Raw genomic sequence first — 18,368 nt, forward strand, 5'->3', positions numbered from 1 at the left:
ACCATTCCAATGCACTGTATGATTGTTGAGTTTGACAACATCATTCTACTGGCTTGTCCTCACCACTGAAGTTGAGCTGCGAGCAGGTGCAGAGGGAGTGGATGATGTTGATAACCAAACCATGAGTGGAGGCTCTGAGAGACAGTGGCCCAGTGGCTACCAGCAGGGTCACCACGTGGAATAGGTAGGGCAGGTGGGCTGCAACATCCAGGGAGTTGTTGAAGGACAGCATGAGCATATAGCGTGCCAAGATAGCGATGTCGTCCCACATCAAGTGTTGCTCTAGTGTGGGTGTTGGCGACAGGCATGTCTTGTCTATGATCTTACACATGCGACCAATAACCTGCCACACAGAATAAGAGACCAACATTGAAATATCAGAGGCAAAAGCCAGACTTTCAAACAAAATAAATAAAACATTACTCAGCAAATAGTTGAGTCTTCCTTTATATGAATGAACTCCATGTCGGCAGCTATCATGTCCCATATAGGATCACTACCATATATCTCCCCCCTCAGATCAGATCTCACTGAGCAGCTGTGTTCAGGAATCATGACTTTGTCTCTGCAAAACTGAGTCAAGACTATTTCAGTCAAAAGCCCCAGGAAAAGTTATGTAAACTTGCTGGAAAGTTTGCCAACATTGGGTTGTGACTGTGTTTGCCAAATCAAAACACAGCATGTCTTGTGATTTTCCCAGCTTTCATTATACTACTACATATTTATGGTGTTAAATTTGTGCCATTTTAGTTTTGGGTAGCACGGTGGCACAAGTGGTAACACTGTCGCCTCACAGCTAGAAGGTCCCCGGTTCAAATCCTGCTGTGGGCGCTGGTGGCGTGTCCTCCACCATGTCTTCAGTGCCTGCTGCTCGAGGAAAAAGGGGGGCCTTTCTGTGTGGAGTTTGCATGTTCTCCCCGTGTTCACCCGGGGTTTCCTCCTTAAATAACCCCCACTAGGCTGCATGGTGGCGCAGCAGGTAGTGCGCGTGCCTCACGGCGGGGCCTTTCTGTATGAAGTTTGCATGTTCTTCCCGTGCATGCGTGGGTTCTCTCTGGGTACTCTGGCTTCCTCCCACAGACCAAAAACATGCTCATTAGGTTGATTGATGACTCTAAATTGTCCATAGGTCTGAGTGTGAGTGTGAATGTTTGTTTGTCCTTGCATGTGGCCCTGCAATCGGCTGGCGACCGGTTGTAGCTGGGAACCCCAGCCCCCCGCAACCCCGAAAGGGATAGGCGGTATAGATAATGGATGGATGGATAACCCCCACTAAAAACAAGCAAGAAGATCACCGCCTGACCAACGGTGACGAAAAAAGGATGGGTCCCCGGGACGCGGGGCACCGGCATCGGCTGGCAGCTGGCAGCCCACCGCTCCTGGTCTGCCAGACCGAGGATGGGTCAAACGCGGAAAAAAATAATTTCACAAAAAGCATGGCGTGTGTACAGTCTCCTCCTCCCTGTAGCATGTGTGTGCTGTGATTAATAAAGTACAAATCTTAATCTTAATCTTAACAGATTAAATAATTAACACCTTAATAATTTCACATTTGCTTTCTGTCAAAAGCTGTGAAATGATTTGGCCACTTCAGGGCAGCAGAACAAGCTGGAAACACAACAGACATGTTAACAACTTATAAAGCTGTTAAGGTGAACATGTTAGCAAACATGTTGCTTATTTACACATGCAGCAGACACAGAGCAAAATTATCATTCATATGGAGTTGTGTTTGGGTAAAAATTCAATGTTGTCTGTCTTTTAGCTCTGTTTTTGATATCCACTAAATATGTGGGTCCTTAGCTGCTAAATGCTCCACTATGTTCACCAGCTAATCAACTAATTAATCGGTGACGAGAGGAGAGTTTGTGGGCCGGAAGACTAATAGCTAAGGCATCATGTAGCACTGTTTTGATGCTGTCTTTCCCATTTTCACATCACAAATGAACTTTTCTTCTGCACTACTGTTATCAGTGCTAACACATTATCCATTTCACCTGGTGCAATATCATTACACATTGTGCAATTTGTTAAGTTGTATATTTTTTCTCAACTATGCAATAACACTATTCATTATCCATAGGCAACAGTATTTTTATGAACTGTATATATTGTTCTTATGCATAGACTTGTGAAATTCAATGCCCTTTCAAGATTTCTATGCAACAGTATTTCTCAAGTGCAATAAACATATGACATTAGCAGTTTTTCCATTAGGAATATTGGCAATAGTACTTTTATGGGCAGTAGCATATTTTTATGTCATTTAGTTTTGTTTTTATAATCTGCACATAATGTACATATACCTACTTGTTTTTCTATTCTGTATCCTTTATACTTTCTTATCTTGACTCTTCTGTGCCACTGTTTTTGCTTTTTTAATACTTGCTGGCTGTAACGACTTAATTACCCCAGTGTGGGATCAATAAAGTCTTATCTTATATTTAACAGAAACCAAAACATTCTAGATCTAAGGGGAATTGCAAGAAACCACTTATTCCACATTACACCTAATCATCTGATTCATTTTTAACTTCAAAATAATGAGCAGAGCAGCACAAACCTAAGTCACATAAGTTACAAATAACTTCTATTATCAAGTTTAAGTTGCATGAGTCTACTGACGAATATGATTCTAATGAAACAATTCACAGTGACCCGCGGTAAACACTGTGCTTGTCTTTTTGGTTATGAAGCTGATACATATTACAACATGGCTATGTTTATAACCAGTTAGAACACAGCATTATTCAACTCTTGGGTGACAAAGAGTTCAAGATCGGCAGACAAGGCTCCATTGTGTTTAGTAGGCTGGCCTGCCATGACATCAGACAGCAACCTTGTAGATAACACCAACACAAACACTCATGTATGGTCCCACAGCCATGTACAATTGTTAATTTGATATTCCTAAATTCAATACAATACTTTGGTTAAAATTACTGAAGGGAGCAGCAATTCAACTTAAATATGGACTGGCTTTTTTAAAGTCAACAATCTTCACAATGACCACTATTCAGTGCAGAGCTGTCGTCTTCCATAATAGGAGCCGGGCCTTGGCTTTTCTATTGTGTCGGTCTGTGTATGATGTGTTTATCTGAGTACCAGGCTGAATTTGGATCCAGACCACACAGATGATGGATAGTGACTGGATGAATTTGTCTCTTTGGATACTCTAAGGAGTGATTTCCAGCTTTGGATTTATTTGTCCCATTAGTAAGTAATTAATTTTTACATTTAATTGTGATTTCAGTGTCAGTGTCAAACTGGTAGACACTAAACCATTACAAAAAAAATCAATTCATTCACCTTGTCACTTAACTATAATTAGTGTAACCATGTCAGTATTGTAATAAAGTGTAACACTTACTTCAGCAATATGGAAGTATTATCACACTGAATGTAATAATGTAATAATTCTAGGGCTACAACTTCCAATCATTTTCATTATTGGTCTTATCTGTCGATTATTTTCTTGACTAATCAAATCTATCAATGTTTCCCAATGACCAAGGTGATTTCCTGAAATGTCTTGTGTTCACAACCCACAACTATCATAGAGATGGAAAGAAACCAGAAAAAAACACATTTAAGAGAGAATCAGAGACTTTTGACTTTTTTTTTTCTTAAAAAAATACTCAAACTGATTTATCAAAAATAATTGCAGATTAATAAAATTTTTGAAAACTAATCGATTAAGTAAGTAAGTAAGGTGTTGCCTAACGGACTGTGTCAAAGTGGTCCAGGTAGCCAAGAATGGTGGTGTTTGTATGCAGGCCTGGAAACTCAAATGGAATGAAAAACAGAAGAGATATAAACCAAAACCTCTGGGGTCAGAAGAAGATTTTTATATTTTGAACATGCACATTAATCATTCTGGTGCACTCTGAGATGAAAATAGAGCTAAAAGATATCTTGATTAAGATCAAGCTACTGCAGGTAGCTAGTAATTCAATTCAGCTGGTTTATGTCTAAGTGCATTTCTGTATTTTGGCCATGCTGGCATGTGGTTATTGTTGTTGTTTAGTATTATTCTTCCTCAACCACTTCTCCCTGATACATTTGAAAAACATCTGTAGGTACAATGGCATTTTAGCTGTAGACATTTTGAATATGTTGGTGAAAAGTGCTACATAGACAAACTTGCGTTGCCTTATCACAAATGTGACTAAAAGATGACTTCTGACACACAGCAAGACACAATTGGTGTGTGGACTTCTAATAAAAGGAGCATTTGTTTTGACATGCATAATGTCCTGCAGTCAGGCATGCACGCTCACACACATGCATTGGAACATTCCTGGCTGCATCTGATCTAGGCATTTTGAGGACACAACATTGTCTTAGGTACGTAATGTTAACTTTACACTATCAACTAGTCCAAACAAAATTTTATCATTAGCAATGTATGATAGCAAGCAGAACATTACTGCAGAAGTTACCATTGATAATGATGAATTCCCAATAAGTGCGGATCATAAGCTTGTGTTGATTAAGTCACACTGCCTGTTGTTATTACTGATTAGATGGTGATTAACCACTTTTGTGCAATTTCTTTGATGGCTTAATCCAGTAGATTTTGTGTTGACCATTTGTGAACTGCGTTAAACTCTGTACAGTCAATGTGTTTATGTTTGAATTGTTTACTACAGCACAAAATTGTTTACAAGAGCACAATGTTTTTCATGGATCAAACCTCAAAGTGCACCAGATTGACGCATTTAAATATTAAAATGTAAAATGCATGCCACAGTCTCACAAAAATCACAGTCCTTCCAAAAGTCTCACAAAATCCTATGGGAAACACTGGGTAACTGGGCAAATATTATTCCACCATGTAATAGCTCAGAGTGGAGAGTCTCACCTTGCTGGAGACCAGTTTGACGTTCCCTGAAGCCAGAGCTACTGCAGTATCAGCCATGACCTCAGCTTTGATGGAGCCCAGACCTCCTGTGGCACTGGTCTTAATAAAGCTGTCCAACACCACATCCAACAGGTCTGTTATCTGAAGACAGTGAGAAAGTTAGAGGTCAAATCCACACTACATTACATTGCATTTTACTTATCAAGAAGTTGGTGAGGTAGACTCACCTGGCCAAGGCTACCCCAGATCTTGGCCTGGATAGAGGGATACATCTGCTTTTCATTTATTGTCATGGTAATGAGTTTGTCCAAAATGGCAGTGACACGCTGGCGCTTGGCGTCGTCATTGTGTTTACAGAAGCGAACCAGGTTAAGCAGCCAGGGTGTCATGTACTCCAGGCAGAGATGTTTCAGCTCAATACCTGCAATAGAAAAACTTCTTCTGAACACACCATGTGATTTAAGGAAGGGAAAAGGAAGTTTTTCCTCGCCGCTGTCGCCAAGTGCTTGCTCATGAGGGAATTGTTGGGTCTCTGTAGATAAAAGAGCTCGGCCTGTACCAGCTCTGTATGGAAAGTGTCCCAAGACAACTTTTGTTGTGATTTGGCGCTACACAAATAAAATTGAATTGAATTGAAAAAATTGAATTTACTGGTTTAATACAAAGTACAGCCAAGTTCATTGTTGGGTCAATGGTGAAAATAGTGTCTGTGACTTAACGAAGTTCAACAAAGCACCATCTTAACATAATTTCTGTTTAAAGGGCTACTCACTGATGTTCCACATGAAGATCGGTACTCACTCAGCCTCAAAACAGTTGTATAATGGCTTGAGTGGCTCTGGAGGAACTTGTCAGTCTCAGGAAATAACTCTACAAATTTATGACAGGAAGTCAGTTTTGCCAACTAGAGGAGTGGAGTTTGAAAAAAAGTGTATCCACCTTGCATTTACTTGGCAAGGAGGGTCTACTGAAATCATGCTACTGGTTGCATTCAACCAAACATAGGAAGCACAGTCACACACTAGAAACACGACACATGCTTCACATAGTGTAAAAAGCACAAACTATTAAAAAAAAAAAAAAAATCATCATAGTCTTTTTATGACTTTCTGTAACTAACTAAGGGTGCTTCCAAGAACACAAATGTGCCCTTAATAATTTGCTGTTTTTAAGCTCCTGGGATCAGGTGACCTTCTCGTAGAATCTCCTGATGTGCTCAACAATATATGCATTTTTATCATGAACCCTGAAAAAGGCAGTTATATACAAACACAGTGCTTTTCAGTGAGTAGCAGAGAACATCCATTTCAGCACAATGTGTCTATTAGGTTTAGAAAGGGTAAAAAGAGTGAGTTATTTGCATTTTCTCCCCGTGCTCACCTGGGGTATCCTCCATAAAAAATGTACCCCCACTAAAAACATGCAAAGAGATCACCACCTGACCAATGGTGACAACAGGAACTGGTCCCCGGGCCCGGTCGGCTGGCAGCCCACCGCTCCTGGTCCGCCACGGAGGAAGGATGGACCAAGGATGGGTTAAAGGCGGAGAATAAATTTCACATATGCATGCGGTGTGCAGTTTCCCCTCCTAACTTCGCATGTTGTGTGTAAAATGTGACTAATGAAGGGATTTCTTCTTCTTATAAAGTGAAACAGCCGTATGTACATACTTTACATACAGCTTTGTTTGCACTTACTGGACTTGCTGAAGCCTGAAATGCACTCCTCCAGAAACTCCAGTGTCAAATGGGGCTCATTGGCAGCCAGAGTCTTGCTGATGGAGACAATGAAAAGGGTGTTGTTGGCTGGGATGCAGAGGCCAGATGTCTCCAGTAGCTGGCCCTCTATCTTTAGGTTGAAAGTGCAGGTCAAAGCACACAACAGATTGTAAGCTGCAGACCTGGATGTGAGATAGGCAACAAGTCAGCAATGTTAAGGAATGACAAAAGTAGTGCAGAAAGCGTTTTCCAGTTTTCACCACTGCTCAGTTGTCATTTTTTCCCTAAAACTTTTGGACCAAAATAATAGCTTCTCCATGTAGCACAATTTAACTCAACCTGAGTGTCTACGTGTTAAAATCACACAAGGTAATTTTTCATTTGCAGCTCAGAAGAGAAAATATCAGAATTAAACAAAATAGCTTTATGTAGAAAGAGGGCACTTGCTTGCTGCCTTTTAGACAATAATACAGAATATACTTTTTGGTGTGGATTCTCAGATCCTCCAGTTGGGAAGACTCCGTAGCAGAACTTACAACTTGTCTGGCATAAAGAAAAATCATTCATCCAAAAAGGTTGGGGCAGTGTGGAAAACATAAATAAAAAACAGATGAATGTGAAAAAAAATTGTCCTGACCTTGTTTGTGAACGACTGAGCCTTTTGAAGATGCCCCTTCCACGCCCAATCATTACCAATTAACCTGTTAACCCGTGGAATGTTCCAGGTGCTTTTTGAGCATTCAATAACTTTCTGTCTTTTGTTGCAGTTATCCCAGCTTGTTTGAAACATGTTGCTGGCATCAAATTCAGAATAAGTATATATTTACAAAAATCGCTGAAGTTGCTGTGGTAAAACATTAAATATATTGTTTTTGTACTGTTTTCAATTGAGTGTACGTCAAAAGGGATTTGCAAATTATCACAGTCTGTTTTACTTACATTTTAAACAGCATCCCAACCTTTTGCAGCCCCACTTTTTTCATAAAGCCAGGTAAGGTTACCTCCCTGAAGGACTGACCTGAGGCTGGGGTCAGAACTGCCAAGATTCAGCAAAGCGATGTTGAGCAGGGTGCCAGGGACATCTTTTGGCCGGATCTTGGTGTGCTGTGGGATGGAATCTGGCTGTGACAGTTCCCAGCGTGTCCGGATATGGATGATGGACTGGACGATGGCGTCACACTCCTGGTGCATGAACGTCAGCGGTGTTCCCTGGTTGGCCATGGTGAGGGTGAACTGGCTCTCATCGACCAGGCAGATCTCTTCAATCTCTGAGGCGTAGTATACATCGTTGAGAAAGACGGGCTGGCCCAGGACACGGGTCCGCTCGGCTGAGGTCACCTGAACTGCTGTCGAGCCCACCTGATCAGCAAGAAGACATACACTGTTTTAGGAATTCCAAGGCTTGCTCTATAATGATATTACTAACCTTCGTAAATCTAATCCTTTCAGTGGATGTACAACCTCAATTCCACAAAAGTTGGGACACTGTGTAAAATATAAATAAAAACAGAATGCAATAATTTGCAAATGAACTGCATTCACTAACAGAAGTTTTTATGAAGTGTTCCTGAACCCGTGTACTTTATACAGCCATATGTTTCACAAAGTGGTGAGCCACGGATAGGCAAATTATTCCATTCTGTTTTATTCATGTTAAAGACAGAATCACGGTTATATTCATGGCACCTTATTGTAAAACTTACTAAGGCTGCATCCTCACCTTTATTGAAACCTTGGTGTCTTTGTGGGCTAGCTTGAGGGCATTGTGGAACACTTTAAGGTCTTCTTCCAGAGTTAACGTGGCTGCAGGCAGCTTCTGTTGGTCGGACTCAATGTGCTCGGCCAGCTTAGCTGGAGAATCGATGAACTGAAGCCGTTTGCTGCCCTTCAGTCCAGTCAGCAGCCGCTCATGGTACTTGGTGTACTCCCTCACCCAAGTGTTGCAGTTGTAGACATAGACGGCTGCTACGTTCTCATAGGCAAAGCCAGGGAAGACCACAAACCACTTCGACAGGAAGTCAGTCTTGAAGCGATTGCTGGGTCCTACATGTGTTAAGTCAACTACTATCTCATAAGGCTTTGCATAGTAGGGTTTGAGGGTGAGGAGGACATGGTAGATGAGCAGGTCACCATTGATCTGGCCTGTTTTGAACCTACAGAAAAGAGATTAAAAATAATAATAGGACATGGTCAAATTCAAATTCTGGCCTTCTGCAGTAAATGGTGCATTACTGTTTTTGGGGTTCTCTTTGGTATACAAGTCTAAAGTTTATTCATAGAATAATATGCAACACTAATGAAAACTGTTTTAGTTTCTGATAAACTGTATTTCCTTTTTGTCTGTCAGTTCTTGTAAGGTCTTCTGTGGTATCAAACCGGAGGCCCTGAAATAACCAGATCAGAAAAAGACCCAGAAAGGGGTTGAGGAAGTGAATTCAGAGCTTCTCAAAAGTCTGACTGCAGCAGGTGTCTCACTGCATCCCTGTATCAAGACCTCCAAATAAGACTTCTTTGAGTAAGTATTATCAATACAAGATCTGCTTTTCATCACATTCAAAGTGAAAGATTTAGTAAATATGATACCACAAAAATTATTAAGTAGTAAACTTAAAATCAACTTTCTGGTCTGAATCTTTTGCAATGACACAGATGTACTTAAGTAGCTTCATCAGGGCAAAGAGAGTTTCAGTATATTTAAGTTCATTTTAAACAGTTAAGTTGCATGCTGCAAGTAATGCAGAAGGTTTGCATCTCTGAACTGGATTTACTCTTTCTACACACATTTTTTCTATCTCAGAGCACAATGGAAAGTACCAGAACTCTCTGGCTGTTTGTCCTGCTCAACTTGCTGCTGTTCTATCGTGCTGATTCAACGACCCAGCCTTATTTGTACAAAGCAGAGGATCATGGTGGCAGCTCAACCCCTGCCCTGGAGCCGACCCTCACTACCACTGACCACACAAACTCTGATACAGGCACCAATGGCACTCGTGGCGACTGCTTAATCGACACTGAAATGGGTCTGATTGCCATAGGGTCAGCGGGGGGACTACTGGTCTGTCTTCTGGTTGCCACTGTGGTACTGGCATGTCAGGTCAGCAAAATTCAGCACCGGGTTTATGCTTCTCGAACCTCCCAGTCCAACATGGACTCAGTGAGCAGTGCGGGCTACTGGGGCATTAACCGGCCTGACGTCAGGGGACTGGTTGGGCCGTGTGATGCCAGTGTCATGCTTGAGGAGGTTAGAGCAGACAGCAAGATGGAGGAAGACAGGCAGTCTGAAATGCGAGAGGCAGGAGAGGAAGCTGAGGCAGGACTTGAAGGGGCCATGGCAATGTCTCTTGATCATGAAGAGAAAGCCTGTCATATGCCAAGTTCCAGCTCCAGAGATTACTGCCTGGAAGTTCCAAGGGATCTAGAAGATATGCCCCTCGTTGTGTGAAGAAAATAACCTGACCTCAGTATACCAGACACTTCACTCAAGAGAAGCAGCAACCTCACAGTTCAACTGTGTTAAATTGGTATGTTTCATTCATGTTCTTTCCAATTCACTTCACCTTGTTAAAATTAGGTCTGCTGGAAATTTAAAATTTTTGAATATTGGTGCGGATAAAATAGCTAAGTTTTGGTACCCATACCAAATTTCGATATCTTACATTGAGAAATATAATCCCAAACCAAAAAATGGGGACGCTGTGTTAAAATGTAAATAAAAACAGAAAGCAATCATTCGGAAAAAAAAACCCCAAAACTGTCCAAGTAGTCAGATCCAATACACAAAGTGGTGACCCTCGGCCCACCGTTGCTTGGGAATGACTGAGCCTTTTGAGGATGCCCCTTTCATACCCAATCACAATACTATCATATGTTACCACTGAATCTGTTCACCTGGGAAAAGCTCCCAACAGGTCTTATGTGAGTATTCCACAACTTCCCTAGTCTTTTGTTGCACCTGTTCCAACCTGTTGAAAAATGTTGCTGCCATCAAAATCAGAATAATCACATATTTAGAAAAAACAATGGAATTGATCAGCTAAAACATTAAATACATTGTGTTTGTTTTAAATTGAGTATATGTCACAAAGGATTAGCAAATCCCATTATTATTTATGCTTTATACAGTGTCCCAACGTTTTTGGAAACCGGATTGTACATTTTTCAACATAAACCCCTCTAAGAAAATAAGTTAGGAGGCAGATACACACACAGACACACAGACACACAGACACACACACACACACACACAGACACACACACACACACACACACACACACACATATATTCATATATATATTAGTGCTGTCAATCGATTAAAATATTTAGTTAACTCGCAATTAATCGCAAATTAATTGCACATTATCTATTCTAAATGTCCCATTAATTATCATTTTAATACTCTTATCAACATGGAAAAGTGGATAGGCTTGCTTTGTGAAACTGTTTTTTTTTATTGAAAACAACAATGTGTAGTGTTATATTTCACACAAACATTCTCACTTTGAGCAGTCATTCACATTTGTATGAATCAAGTCTCACACATTATAACACTGTCAATAAACAGATGACAAAAAAATAAATACTTGGTTACAAAAAAGTCCCTTCAACAACCCTTTCTAAGGGATCAAAACAGGGTGATACAAGATAAAGTTCCAAAGTGCACATCATTGTAAACTAGGACTCAGGCTATGCAGTTAAACCATGGCTTAAACTTTCCTTTCTAAAGTTTCCTTTGAACATACAAGCAGTCAGACTATACCCCTCTTCTATTTATTCACCAGAGGCTGATCAACCCAGCCCCTTATTTCTTTCCAGAAACAATGAACATTACTTGGCTATGGCTGCAGTAAGCTTGTTCTTAGTTGCAGTATCCATATGCCTCTGTCGAAAGCCATCCATTGTCACCTGGTTTTGACAAGGGGGTGGCGGAGAATTCGCATCAGCTGTGTGTTTGGCCATCAAGTGGTATTTCAGACTGGATGTGCTACAGTGATAATTCAGTTCACACTGACAATACACACAGATAACTTTGGTCTTGTCAGTCGACCCATCTGGCAACTTTTTGAAACTAAACTTTCCATTCAGAATCTTGTTCGCATCCATTTCGGCGTTTCACACTTGACATCCACACAAACCGGTCGTCTACTCTTTCACAGCTAGTGAGCAGGCAAGACCAAACAAGTGCGTGGGGCGTGCCTATTGTTTTGTTTCCAGTTTACAACCGGATCCTGTAGCTCTTCTAACGTTACTAGCAGTGGCCACAGCTTATAAAAAACTACAATTTCACTAGCTCACAAAGAATGCTAATCTTGCGATTAAAAAAAATGATGCAGTTAAAATTGATTTGCGTTATTGCAACGTGTGTGTGTGTGTGTGTGTGTGTGTGTGTGTGTGTGTATATATATACGCACGCGCGCAGACGCAGACACACACAGACAGACAGACAGACAGACAGACAGACAGACAGACAGACAGACACACACACACACACAGGTATGTATATATACGTGTATACATATATATTTACATATATAGTTTGAATCTGGCAAAATATGCTTTTATCTGATCAAAGAATAAGTTCACAAGTTTTCAGATCTGACAATGCATTCAATGCCAGTTTTTGATGCTCAGTGCTACAGCCACTTTGGTCCGCACCATAACAGTATCATGGTTCAATACCCAGTTCCAGTAATGTGTACTGTATATACTGTACTTTACTTGTGGAATTTATTCAGAATATCTATACTGTTTAGGAAAAAGTAACTAAATAAAAAGTAATTAAATCTAAATTTTAAACAAATACCATATACTACATATTTTTGCTTAAAATTTTCAATACTTGCTGTACAACTGTGTGATTTGGCTCAATTCTCTGGTTTTACAACTTTACAACTGAGTGGACAACAATTTAAGAAACAAAGAGACAAATGACAAACAAAAAAATCAACACACTTTTAAAGTATTGAAGAGGTAACAAGCCGTGTTTAAGTGGCGGTCTGAAAATTGAGCACATTGTCTGTTAACAGTCCTTTATTAATAAATCTCAGTTGAACTCTGTGTCTGTCAATTTAGCTGTCTGTGATTTCTTACCTGTACAGCAGACGTTCTAATACTACTGTTCTTTTATTTCTCTTGTATACATGGGAAAAAAAAGCCTAACATGTCAGGTTTTAAATAAATGGATTTTGCATTGAGTCAATGCCTTGTGTTCCAAATTAATATCCAGAATTTAAGTCACTATGCCTGTATTTATTCTTATTATCTATTATTAGGATTCAAGCCCTGGAGTTGCAGAACTTTGTTGTGTTTGTGCCGGTTCATTAAAAGCATTCGAGTTCAAGCCCTGAATGGGCTGTTTTATGCAGCTAGAATGAGCTAGAAATATGAGACATAGCCCCATAATTGGAAATGATAGGCAAGTGCTTCCCAAGTAATAGAAGCCCAATTGACCGGATGGTGGCCCTGTAATTAAGACCCAAAATTTTAATTTTGGTGCCACAAATACCAAAAATGTGTACTGTATATCAAAACTTAGAGGACAGAATTTCACCAATTTAGGTGTGCATACTCTGTGGGCAAGGTTTTAAATAAAATTGTAATATTAATAAGGTGCCACATTGATAGGTGCAAGTAGGCGTGGCCTATCACATATTTACTCAATGACTCAAGATGCCTTTGAGCAATCATGATTAAAGTCACTCAAGACATCCCACTCTTCTGAAAATATACATCAAGTTGTTTTCAAATCTGATAAAGGTGGAAAATGTGGCTCTTTGAAATTGCTGAAATGCAGCAAATTTTGTGATAATAACAAGTGTGTGATTGGTCTCACAACTTGTTTAAACACAATTAAACTAGCTGAAGTAACTTTGCTTACCTTTGCAAAGCCTTAAACTTGCTATTTTACTGTTTTCCTTAATTTTGGCCTATTGAGTTGCTTCCTTCTGTGAAAAACAAAAGGGCTTGGACCTGGAATAACTGCTTGTGGCTATATTTATAATTATTATGGAGAACTATTGCATTTACTGGGCATTCACAATGTATAATAAAATAGATTTTGGGGGGGTTGCAATCGTAAACACATTAATTTAAGAAGGCTAAATGGAGCCTCCTCTATAATACCATGTTATAATACCATCACTGTAAAAAATAAATACCATGATATAAATTTTAGGTCATATTGCCCACCTGCACATGATGCTGCAAAGAAGCCACAGACTGTAAAATGATGCTTCACACACACCTTAAACTCACCCCGGCAGCACAGACTATGCTGCTGAAGATATACAATCATCACAGTTTCATGGTGGGCAACCATGATTAGCATCACCAATCATGGTCCAACCTAATGTGAAAATATGGTAACAATCTCCCCTTCTGGTCCTGAGTGTTTTTGCAGGACATTACAATGAGGCATTTCTGTGTAATGTTGTCAAAATTTGCATGTATGGATTGGATTAGTATGGATTCTTGAGTTATGGCCAAAAATGTGTTTTGTGAGGTCACAGTGACCTTGCCTTTTGATCACCAAAATCTAACCCTAACCCTCCTTCAGTCCAAGTGAACGTTTGTGCCAAATCAGAAGAAATTCCCTAAAAATGTTCCTATATTGTGTTCTTGCATGTCATACGTCCTATTTTCACAAATGCACAGCAAGCAGGGATTTGGTGTGAAACAGGAACTACTATTTTTAGCACAGCAGATTGAGCATACATAGGGTTGTCATCAGTTTCACATGTGACACTTCCTGTAAGTGAAGTCTCAACATTTCAGCAGAGAAGAGCCATCCTGCCACACAGGCAACAGCATAATAATCCTACAACTACTTCACTCATAATAACATCCTGGAACCATACAACTAAAGGGTTACAGACGTCATCAGTGTAAAGTCATTGGTAAGTACATATTAATCATTTAAATTATTAATATAGCCTTAGGTCAAGCTAATATCTTAAGTGTTTGGATTGATGCTAAATGGGTGTATAATACTGCCATGGCTGACAAATCTATATACAGAAAACTTGCATGTATTTGATGGATTGAAACAATTCCAATCCACAACTTAATCACAACTAAGGCACTTTGGAGCAATTTCTGATTGAGAAATGAGAATAACAAAGTAAATAACTTCTGACTAGCTGACTTCCTTGATTAAACTGAAAATCTCCATTTGATTCATATATTTTAACATTGTAAAATGTAACCAAAGACAAGTGGAGAAATTAATGTAAATCAGATAAAACTGTTGACTCTAGTGTTTAAAATATATCCAGTACATACCTTTGAAAAATATATTCATTTAAAGTTGCATTTTGAGGAAACAATGCAAGACCAGGCTGCATTTCACAACACTACCCCTTGTTGCTCGAACTGTCATAACTATTTCCTCATCAGAAAGTCATTGCTTGAGACCAGTGGTTCTCAACTGGTCTGGCTTTAGGACCCACCATAAGCCCTTAATGACAAGCCGCGACCCAAATTGAGGAAAAAAGATGGCACTCCGCTGCATTAAAAAATCCCCCTCAAAATAAAAGCAAATTTTTTTCTTAACACTTTTTTTTGCCCAGGCAAAGGCCTGGGACCCACTGAAAATGGGTCCGCGACCCAAAAGTGGGTCAGGACCCACCAGTTGAGAATCACTTCTTTAGACTGTATGCTATGCCTCTCTGATAAAATAACTTCCTCTGTTATAGCCACAAAGACACAGCAAGGCCGCAGGAGACTGAAGAAAGCAATGACCATCAATTTTGCAAACCCACTTTTCATATGGTTGCTGCAATTGACAACAAGCAGCAAAGTGACATTTGGCCAAAATCACAACTTCATGAATGTGATGATGGGGAAGGTAGGAAATAAATTCCCTCACGACCAGCTGACAACACAGGAGGCGTCCAGCTTAAATCCACTCTCAAAGGAAAAACTGAGAAAACACAGCACTAAATCTTTACTGCAAACAATGCAAACAATAACTTCCGAAATATTCTTAGCAAATATTCAAACAGCAGCCACTCCACCCACTTCCATATCATCTCAGTTGAAGAGCTCAACTGTGCACATGAAATTTGTGACAGAAGTACAATTTAAAGTCACAACCTCAACAACATCGGTTGTAACTAGTCAAGCCAGCAACCCCACCAAAATTACAAGGGTACTTTCAATGCTATGGAGCTCCACCCAAAGCCAAGACACAGGAAACACACTGACCTCCCAATTCACCGGTGATAAAATTACCCCTCCATCTAGACATCCAACACAGTTTACAAACCTCATCTCTGCTACAACCACATCTTCCAAGCGTGTTGAAAACAAGTCTACAAGTACAAGCCCAGTCACAGGTGGTGAGGTTATACAGTCCACAGGCTTATACAAAACTTCACTGGCCACAGCAAAGACACCACTCATCCAAACTGAGGCAAAGAATAGACAAGGTCCTCCAGAAAAAAAAAAGTTAAAAAATGGAACAAACCACAGCAAAGCTGTGGCAGGGCTAGTAAGTGGAGCCCTGGTATTGATGATGGTAGGATTCCTGCTGATCTATATAAAGAAACAGAAGCTTCAGAGGCAGCAGAACACAACTAGGGACTGGGTCGGTCCTTCACCATTTCTAGGGGGTGGAGCAGACAATGGCCAGGCAACATTGAGGTCATCTCACCAAATTCCTCTCTCCAGCTTCCTGCCTCAGAGGCTGTCCAAAAGGATGTCTTTGCTCCCAGAAGAAGATGAGGAGTCAGAAGACATGCCATCAGTGACTACATTTGGAGATAAACATCAAGAGAGTATATTTGTTCCAGAGGTGGAAGGAAATGATGTACAAAGAAGCAATGGGACTGCTGTAATTGTTCCAGAAATGAACAGCAAAGGTGACACTGCAGAGCCTATCTAAAAACTCTGTCTCTGTGTCCTCTTCACAAACAAATGACCAACTGTACACAAACGTTGCAAACCTTAATGAAGACCATCCTGCAAATCCCCCTACTCTGTCTGGAGCTGTGAAAAATGCTCTGGCATAATTGAAATCTTGAGTGAACTTAATGGATATGTAAAAGGATATGTAATAGTGAGAACATGTTTCTAATGTTTCATCTGACACAGAAGACAGTCCACTTGACAGTCAAGACTATACATATTTTGTTTATCTCTGATTTACAGATGTGCAGAGTAATGTAGCGTGCACAGTTGATAAAACAGAAGGTTCTTTACCTTCAGCCCTAGAATTACAGGTTTTTGAATTTCAAAATATTCATAATAGAGGAACACATTTCTCAATATCTGACTTTCATATTTGTTAGTCATAAGTGACACTGTTTTATGAGGCTTGTGTAAATATGTCTAAACAAAAACTACACTGCATATTGTCTGCTCACAAGAGCATTGCTCCTCTAGTGTGTTAGTGGATATGTAGGCACAACCATCATTACACGCTACACAACGGTTAGGCATTCTCCCCCATCTTCTCCACAATAGGTACAGCTGAAAAGTGCTAAGTGCTAATCAGCACTTAGCACTTTTCAACTGTACCTATTGCTGACAGTTATGGATTAACTTCTTCATATGTTAACAGTGCTGTTCAGTGTGGTTACGTGGTTTTCACAATGTGCTATTTCCAGGCTGAATGTTGGGCAAGAAAAAAGTCTTGTGAAATGGTTTCTGTTATATGTCTCTGAGTGGTTGTGGATGTTGTTTTGGATGTCATATTAAAAGCAAACCCACTTCCACGTACCAAATAATTCTACAGCTGTACACTAACTGGTTGCTTAAAATGAGTTAAACTGTTACTCATATCAAAAACCTATCTGACAAAGGTAAAAGTGACTTCATTGCAATTGTATTTATTGCTTTTACAGTATATTACTGAATTTGTAGTCATACAATGGGTTTACTGACACATACCAGCCTGATAGTAGCCTATGAGCTGGCCCTCTGTTCACATTCTGATCCAGCCTATTTGCATAACTATGAGCCAACCAAATGGGTTAACATCATGTGCTATTGTCAGACAGTAGATAATGGAAAACCCCGATGTCCATCATGTGCTTATCTGTTTTAGTCAAACAACAGTGATTATGTAATGTCTTATGCAGTAACAATATATTTCAAAGAGTTACTCTGAATTTTGGCTAATAATTAAAAGGAACCTGGAAAACTTCTATAGTGCATTCATTGCAATGTGACACACTGTCTGACTGTATTCTGATTCTGGTTATATTCACATATTCAGCACACAGAGCAATATTCGCATTCATTTGAAATTTAATGTAAGGTCAATATTCATTGTCACTTTATCTCTGGTCTGGTCTAAAATATCTGTCTCTTTAGCTGCTAAATGCTCCCCAATATTTACCAGCTACTTCCAGTGTTCAGCAGGTACTGTAGAGTACAGTGGGTTTTCAGAGCTGTTTCTATGAATGCTGCAGCATAAAATGGTGCTATGACAGCAGTGAGAGTGAACAAAAACAGTAATGTTGTGGGCCGGAGAGCTAAACAATGCAATGAAACAGCATATAAAAACTGTGTAAAGCTGAGGGAAGCTGCAGATACAGCTGATAATTCACTGTTGGTTCATCACTACCAGAGACACCTACTCACATTGTCATTTAATACATTCGATGAATGATAAATGTACACATTACAGCTGCTCTAATCCAGGTATTACTAGGGCATATTTCCTGCTGTTAGTGTGCTGTAAAGATAAAAGGCTCCACACAGGTAAGAGGAAGTGAATGGTTTATGATGATTGTTTGTGGGCAGTGTCACATGAATGACACCTTTTGCATTACACACCTTTTGC

General features: G+C 39.9%; 2 protein-coding genes and 1 long non-coding RNA gene across 8 annotated transcripts in view; 2 read left to right on the forward strand and 1 right to left on the reverse strand.

Moving 5' to 3' along the window:
* nf1a (neurofibromin 1a) overlaps positions 1-18,368 on the reverse strand; it is a 170,923-nt gene that overhangs the window by 20,410 nt on the left and 132,145 nt on the right. For 5 of the 6 annotated variants that reach the window (XM_070970162.1, XM_070970164.1, XM_070970161.1 and 2 more), the window contains 6 exons: positions 8,303-8,735; positions 7,601-7,941; positions 6,562-6,764; positions 5,092-5,285; positions 4,865-5,005; positions 64-343 (listed from right to left, as the gene is read on the reverse strand). In XM_070970162.1, coding sequence (XP_070826263.1) covers positions 64-343; positions 4,865-5,005; positions 5,092-5,285; positions 6,562-6,764; positions 7,601-7,941; positions 8,303-8,735 — 1,592 coding nt within the window. Of the gene's footprint in view, positions 1-63; positions 344-4,864; positions 5,006-5,091; positions 5,286-6,053; positions 6,231-6,543; positions 6,765-7,600; positions 7,942-8,302; positions 8,736-18,368 lie in introns of those variants that run through there. The other variant, XM_070970165.1, reaches the window with a different exon arrangement.
* On the forward strand, positions 2,830-12,774 carry LOC139336197 (uncharacterized). The gene is made up of 3 exons (XR_011602464.1): positions 2,830-3,216; positions 8,930-9,097; positions 9,380-12,774. It is a non-coding gene; the product is annotated as an uncharacterized lncRNA (long non-coding RNA).
* LOC139336833 (uncharacterized) lies at positions 14,976-16,463 on the forward strand. The gene has a single exon (XM_070971085.1). It carries the CDS (start codon positions 15,234-15,236, stop codon positions 16,461-16,463), a length of 1,230 nt encoding a protein of 409 aa, XP_070827186.1. The 5' UTR covers positions 14,976-15,233.

This window comes from Chaetodon trifascialis, chromosome 9 (assembly GCF_039877785.1).
Source record: "Chaetodon trifascialis isolate fChaTrf1 chromosome 9, fChaTrf1.hap1, whole genome shotgun sequence".
Lineage (NCBI taxonomy): Eukaryota > Metazoa > Chordata > Actinopteri > Chaetodontiformes > Chaetodontidae > Chaetodon > Chaetodon trifascialis.